The following is a 7,726-nucleotide window of genomic DNA, read 5'->3' as shown; positions in this document are numbered from 1 at the left end:
GGCAGTAATTGCAGTGGATGCAGTTAGGAGATTTTGAGTTCTTATCCCGTCGCGGTTACCACCGTACGAAGGCCAGAGGAATAGTTGGCCGAAACATCGTGAAACAACTAAGAAAAGATGAGGATAATAATCTGCAAACAATAAAATTAATAAATAATACTCATCTCAATAATGAATTCCAATTAAAATAATATTAAAAAAAAAACTAGTTAAAGGAAGGCATATATTTGTGATAAAATCGTGTTCTATTTTCCCCTGCATGCTCATTAGTTAACATATTGTGTTTCCTATATGCATAAAATATGACATTTTTAGTTCCAAACATCGCCACGCCTTGATCAACAATCCTACCTCATTTTTCTTTTGTTTTCCTTATAGAACAACTTCCTGTCCATTGCCTTTTCACTAATCCTATTTCCTTTGTTTTGTTTTGTTTGTTTTTGTTTTTTTTTTTTGTTATTTGGTTTTTGTTTTTCTGATAAACTTAGTTACTTTTTTATTGTACTTTTTCTGCTTTCGTTTTGTCTTCCTTGCAAATGAGGAGTGGGGGCTAATAGTATCACACAACGTTTAAAAATGGTTTACCTTTTGGACGATTGTTTCCGGTACAAGTGTCATAGCATTAGAAGTCGTTTGTTCAAGTAACTTCTTCGTGACAGTCCTGTAGAATTTGTCGGCAGAATCTTCGCTGGAATTGACCGACAAAATATGGCAGTTTCTCCAGGGTTTACAGCAGTCAATCTCGCCAATCACTTTCAGTGGAACTCCGCACAAGACGATAATTGGATTTCGAAAGTAACTTTTAGAAATTTGTATGAATGTTTTGTTTGAGTCGAGCATGCCCGGCGACAAAATGATACAGGTGACGTCCTGATTCATTTCCATCCAAGGTATCCTGAAGTTCTTGTCCACAATATATCGATTTACATTTCCCAAATCTTCAATTTCTGTAGAGAGAAATTTACTCCATTCGTTGGCATCATCAGCGCTGATGATGGATATTTTTGTCATTTTTTCGCCAAATGCCATTTCTTCACTGTTGTTTATCTAGAGAAAATAAGAAATCCAAAAAAGAAAAATAATTAATACTTTCTTTCTCTCAAAATTATTAGTACTTCCGATCTGTCATACATATTAGTATTGTCATAATTATTATTACTGTCATAATTATTAGTACTTCCGGTCTGTCATACTTATTAGTATTGTCATAATTATTTTTACTTCCAATCTGTCATACATATTAGCTCTGTCATAATTATTAGTACTGTCATAATTATTATGTGAGGGCTGGCGGACCACCATCCGATGTATGGCTGAGACATCCGAGAGGGGGAGAACCACACATTGGCGGGAGAAGCGGGCCCGTAGAAAGGTGAGGACTGATCCAGCTTCGACCCCGGCTCAGGCAGAGAGAAAGAAAAGCTACATCTGCAGTAAATGTGGCAGGTTCTGTGGCTCCTGCATCGGCCTGCACAGCCGGACCACAAACTGCAATCCTCCGACTGAACCAGGACACGGAATTTCATGATTTCTCGAGATCGACGGAGCCAACAAAATTATTAGTACTTCTGATCTGTAATACTAATTAGTATTGTCATAATTATTAGTAATTCCGATCTGCCATACATATTAGGACTGTCGTACTTCTGAAAATATTATATAAGAGACAGGACGCGTCTTTTTAATCTATATTTTTGTAATATAATTTTACAACACAACTAGTTCATTTAATCCGCAAGGTAAGCTTGATATTAAATAAATATTATTCTTATGATAAATACAAAATGGCCTAATTATCAATGTTAGAACGTTTAATGAGAAAATATTTAAGAATTCTATCCGTTTGGGAAATCGATTCATTCAGGAAAACATGTTTCTAACTGAATTTCTATTCGTAAAAATGACTTAATTTCCTCTCGGCCAGCTACGAACTAATGAAATTCCCTGATACCTGCATGTTGGTTTCGGGGAGGCTCGTCTTATTAATTATTATTTGCGTTCCGTTTTTTCCCTCAATATTTAATAATTAACTATTATTAAATGTTTGTTGTTATATTCCCGAAATGCTACTGACGTTGGACATTTCTCCATTTTGATTAGTAGTTGACTTGCAGACTTTGTCAAATAAATAACAGTATTTATCAAATCAAGTTGAAATTCTTTCTCGTCATTAATCTTAAATTCTATGCAAATTTGTTTCTACTTAAGAAATACTTAAAAATTGGAGGGTCATTTTATTAATTGTTATTTGCCCCCCTTCCTTCTAATTTTCTTCTTAATATTTATTTGATGTTTTTTGTCACATTCATGAAATTTTATTGCTGTATGTGGGCATTCTCTAGATATTCAGCGTAAATGGAGACAGACTAACGACCTGGGTGCTTTAAGTTCAAATACAGTTCATTCCACAAAATCCCTTTCACTTAGGATGTTGGCAACCTTCACGTTGTTCCTCCTATAATCCCCGATGTCTCTCAAGAAAGAAATCTGGCTAGAAAATTCTCGCAGAAACTAATGTAAACAATAGAATTTTCGTATCCATAAGATACTAACGTGACCTGTGAAAATTCCACCGGGGACTCATTCATATGTAATATATTGATGTTCGCATTCTGTAGATGTTCAACGTAAATGGAGACGCTCTGATATCATTGTAATTCTTTTGCTAAAACTGCAAAAGTATTTATCTAACCCCAACGTAGCCCGGTTGTAAAGTACGTTTAAATATGATATTTTAATTCTTGCAGATTTCATGTATATTATTATAGAGTTAATGTTCTCTCGATTTTTATATATTATAAAATAAAAACATATCCATACGCCTTGGGTGCATCAGCTTGACTCGAAACCGAAACCAAAGCTTATAAAAAAGATATGTATATATGCATAACTTGAGTTCCTTCAGTTATAATCGAAACCGAAACCAAAACTTATAAAGAATTCTTTATAAAATTATTTATAAAAAAAAAATAGATTACTGGAGTACCATCAGCTATAATCGAGACCGAAACCAAAACTTATGAAGAATTCTTGGTAAAAAATTTTATTACAAGAAATGGAAGTCTATAACTATTAAACGACAGTCACTCGGATGTAAGCGTGACACACAAAATAAATAACACACACGTGTTCCTATTAATAATATAAAAAGTAGTAGTAGTAGTAGTAGTAGTAGTAGTAGTAGTAGTAGTATCGGAACTATCTGTGTTAAATTAATACTCTAGTCTAACATTTATTGCTCCTGGACAATGCCGAATAAAACTTAATATAATGGCATTCATGATTCCGGAGAACTCTGCTTTCCCCACTCACTTTCATAATAACATGAAAAAAAACAATGTTAATAATGAAAATAGTCCAGAGAGATTTAAATGTGATACTATAATTTATATTTATTGTTCTTGGAAATTTTCAAGTAGAACAAAAGATTATGTTACTTCCACCCTCGTTTGCAAAATATAATAAAATAATATTTATATGATAATTTTATTGCTTCCTGACAATTAGAGTAGAACAAACGTTTGCGGTATCCCCCTTCAGTGTCGCTTACCATATATAATGCAGTAATATTAGTAATAAGGGCTCCATAGCATTGCCAAACGTACGGTTAAAATCAAATTATGAAGAGTAATGATGTTGATAAAGATACTGCACCTTTACCAATATTTCAATTATAGCCATTTGCTTTCCTAGTTTTGCATATGAATTATAAAATATCTGATATTTCTCCAAAACCTCTGGCCTTGATGGAGGGGAAAACTAAAACTTGTTACTATGGTTTCAAATGATCTGAAATAACAGCAAGAGGAGACTTTGGTTTTCATACATAAAGTAAATTTCACAGTGTATAAAGATTATTTGATACTGAAGATATTCATAATCGTACCTTATTTCCAAAAGAGGGGAGATATAACATACGAGAAATATTTGGAATCAAGTTTCCCTTTGCTGTTATTAAAGATCATTTGAGACTATAACAGCAAGTTTCAGTATCCCCTCCATGAAGGCCAGAGATGTGGAGGAAATATATATATTCAATTTTGCTCTAAACATAAACATTAACTTTTAACGTGGTTCAGACATATCAAAGAACCTACTGTTGATTTTATATACTAGTCTTTTTGCTTCTGCGGTCATAATGGCTTGAATTTAAGTTTAAGATGAAGAAAGTCAAGTATCATGGTGCAATTGTGCTTTAAATAGAAACATTTATTTCGGGCGCGCCCATGTCATATCAAAGAACCTACTGTTGATTTTATATATCTAGCTTTTCGACTTGTGTAGTAATAAAACTTCTCAAATGCACTTGTCATGTTAGGCTGTGTAAGGCGTTAACTTTGGTCAAAATATTTTGCTGTTTCCCATGTTACTTACCAAATATAAAACTGTAATATTAGTGAGGAGGGCTTCCAAGAATTGGCAAAATTACCATTAAAATTAATGTAAAAAATGTGAATATGTATAATTTTATTGTTTCCGGACGACGTCGAGTATAACAAAAGCTACGATTACCCCGCTTTATTTACAAGATGTATTGCTGCAATTTTACTAACATTGCCAACAGTATCAAATTAAAAAAAATTATGTTGATAATGATTACTGATTCCGGTCAACGCCAAGTGGAACAAATGATCCCTGAAAATTTCCTAATATATAGCACCCTCTACCCATTTTTATAATAATATGAAGGTAGATTTTGTTGATTAAGACAATAGTCTGAAGATAGCTAATACATACCAGTTATCTAAAGTCACACTGTAATCTTAGAAATTTCATCCCGGACAACGCTGACTAGAGACAATGGTCTATGTAACTTTCTAATTCCATTCCCCCACACACACACACACAGATTTTAACAAATTCAGAAATCATTTGATGTTGATGAAGTCCTGTAAGTAATACCGTAATTTTACAATTGCCGATCCCGGATAACGCCGAATACAATACAAGGTCTCGATCAAATTCTTAATTTCTTGAACCCATCCTATTCCATTCCACAATAGTATGAAGCTAAATGATTTTTTTGTTGTTTTTATTATTGTTATTATTATTATTATTATTATTATTATTATTATAAATATATATATAAAGATTATATACATATATATATATATACATACATACATATGTGTATATATATATATATATATATATATATATAATTTGTATATTCATTTTTTGTAAATAGTCATATTTTGCTACGATGTGCAGATAAGAACATTAACCTTGCTTCACGCCAATCATGGCAAAGTATATTTTCTCTCCTCTAAAATTGAAAATGGTCTTGTACCTTTTTAATTTCTTAATTTTCTTGCCTAAGGAAATCGATTATGATCAAAACGGTCTGCACATCGTAGCAAGATATGACTTGTATTTAAATAAAGAAAAAATTATAATTTGCTCTCTTTGATTGAACACTATCAACGGCGCTTGTTGAAATTCAATTATTCTTAATTTTGAGATATGTTTCAACCTGGAATATATATATATATATATATATATACTAGCATTTCAGTCCGGCGTTGCCCGGGTGTTTGGAGGTTTATGTCGAGCAAAAGAAAAAGTCATTTTTTTAAACCTTGACCTCTATTATGACCCATAACATTTATTGTTTTGGGCTCAAATCAAGTTATTGAGTTAGATCCATGTCCAAGGAACCTATATCTAAAATTTCAAGTGTTTAGACCCAAAATTGTCGGAGGAGTTTGATAGAGTTCTCAAAGGTCAAATCGTTGGACTTTCACCCATTAACAACCAAATCTCTTTCCGGAAACGAATTACAAACACTTTCCCAAATCTCAGCACCCTATATATCAAATTTCGAGTCTGTAGACTTAAAATTGGCAGAGTTATTGCGTAGGAAAATGAACACAGACACACACATACATACACACGTTCATTTATATATATATATATATATATATATATATATATATATATATATATATATATATATATCCGAAACAGTTTTTTTTTTTTTTGTGGTAAAGAACTGATTATCTCTACAATACAAAATAAATGCAAATTAGGATACGAATCAAAATATTAATAAAAGTTTCACGGTTAGTAGTAACTACGTACAAAGGTTCTCATTGATTTTTACAACATGCAGGGTCTGCATCAAAAGCGATAAAAGTTAGACATTTATCTGCAAAGATTTCAATCAATGTAATTTTCGTTACCATAACAACAATTAAATATTATATTTATTCACATCCACTACATGAGGTCAGACACAAGACCAGGTGAAGTTTTGAAAGGCATACGTATGAGATGAAGTACGCTCTGGCCTATGGAAAAATGCATGAGCAGGTCTATCGATATTCCTCGGTAAAGGTGACTCAGGCGACTAGCAATAAACTTTTTATTAGAGAATAATGTAAAGCCTGGGAGGGTTGACTTCTGAGGACTGCACAGAAGCATACCTCCGTCGAACGGCGAAGTAAACCGTTGTCGAACTAAAAACAAGTAAAATAAGAAGAAAAAAAAAGGTTCTTCGTTTAATCTTTAGCAATCTCGAATTTTTTTTGTTATTATACACAAAAGAGACGTTGCGAGCCTATCTCTCCTCTATTATTATTTTCATGGCAGTTGCTCGTCTGAGCTTCAATTTATCCAAGCCCTGTCAAACTTTCACAAAAGGCACCCGTCTAACTACAACCATTACCAACAATTTCCCCCACGCTCTATCTGTGACTAAATCTAAACGTAAATTCAATGAACAAAGCTTCTTTCCTCCTGTGAAACTCTGTCTTGTTTGCCTGCTTTTCAGTTGACTACAACATGGTCGTCTTTAAGTCCAATGTAAACGAGTTCTTATTGAACTGTCCCCTTAAACTATATTCCATTTATACCATTAACAACCACTATGATGCTATTTCAGTGATCACCTTACGCTTATTAGCATTAACCTTTATCCTCAAATGACCTTCGGGCCTTGATAAGTGGTGACTCCCTTGTAACTATATATATGAAATAAAGATTGTTTACCTTTATATATGAAGCTATGTGTTATTTTTTCCTCCTTAGGAATTGCTGGTGAGCAGTGTAAGCGTCGAGAAATGTCCGTGTGAATCAAATGGTGTGAATTAAAAACATTGGCCTTTATATATCTTCTTGAAAGGGGTGTCAACATCCGCGTCTAAAAAGAACCAATGAAATTAGTTTGTTTGTTTTTTTTGTTTTTGTTTTTCGGAAAGAAACAACGCATGTCTCTGTATGTGTTTGCTAAGAAGAGGAGTAAACATGGAGAGTGGTCGCTGTGTGTGTGTGTGTGTGTGTGTGTGTGTGTGTGTGTGTGTGTGTTTGGATCCGTTTAAAAATGAGGATGTGCCTTTCCTTTTATTTGTTTTTTTTGTTGGGTTTTTTTTTCGTCTTTTCTTTAAAATTTGACTGTTTGTCCTTTTGCACCTAAAAGCAGGTTTGCACAAACAAGTTTGGTATCACTGAACCATGGAAGGGAAAAACCCCGTACACACGGGTTGTGGTTAATCATGCATATATATATATATATATATATATATATATATATATATATATATATATATATATATATACACACATTTTATTCAGATGTTATTTATTTCTTTTTGTTTTTGCGATACTTTTTGAATGAATTCAATTATTTATACGAAAGTGCATTTTTACCTGAATGCAAGTTGGGAATAATTTTCCCTTTTACAAGATTCAGCCACTCTGATGAGTCGTAGACGAAGAAACATGTGTC

At 32.9% G+C, this 7,726-nt stretch overlaps 1 protein-coding gene across 1 annotated transcript in view; it reads right to left on the bottom strand.

The window, feature by feature from the left end:
* LOC145284896 (uncharacterized) overlaps nt 1-7,143 on the bottom strand; it is a 23,324-nt gene extending 16,181 nt beyond the window's left edge. Inside the window, exons 1-2 of the mRNA XM_080133971.1 lie at nt 6,991-7,143; nt 586-1,047 (exon numbers count right to left, since the gene is read on the bottom strand). Of these exons, the coding sequence (XP_079990097.1) occupies nt 586-1,029 (444 nt within the window). The 5' untranslated portion in view covers nt 1,030-1,047; nt 6,991-7,143. The remainder of the gene's footprint in view (nt 1-585; nt 1,048-6,990) is intronic.
* Nucleotides 7,144-7,726: the final 583 nt, after the last annotated feature.

Source organism: Euprymna scolopes, chromosome 9 (assembly GCF_053919585.1).
Source record: "Euprymna scolopes isolate OS-2025 chromosome 9, ASM5391958v1, whole genome shotgun sequence".
Lineage (NCBI taxonomy): Eukaryota > Metazoa > Mollusca > Cephalopoda > Sepiida > Sepiolidae > Euprymna > Euprymna scolopes.
Note: the sequence above shows the minus strand (reverse complement) of the source record. Positions and strands in the feature narration are given on the sequence as shown.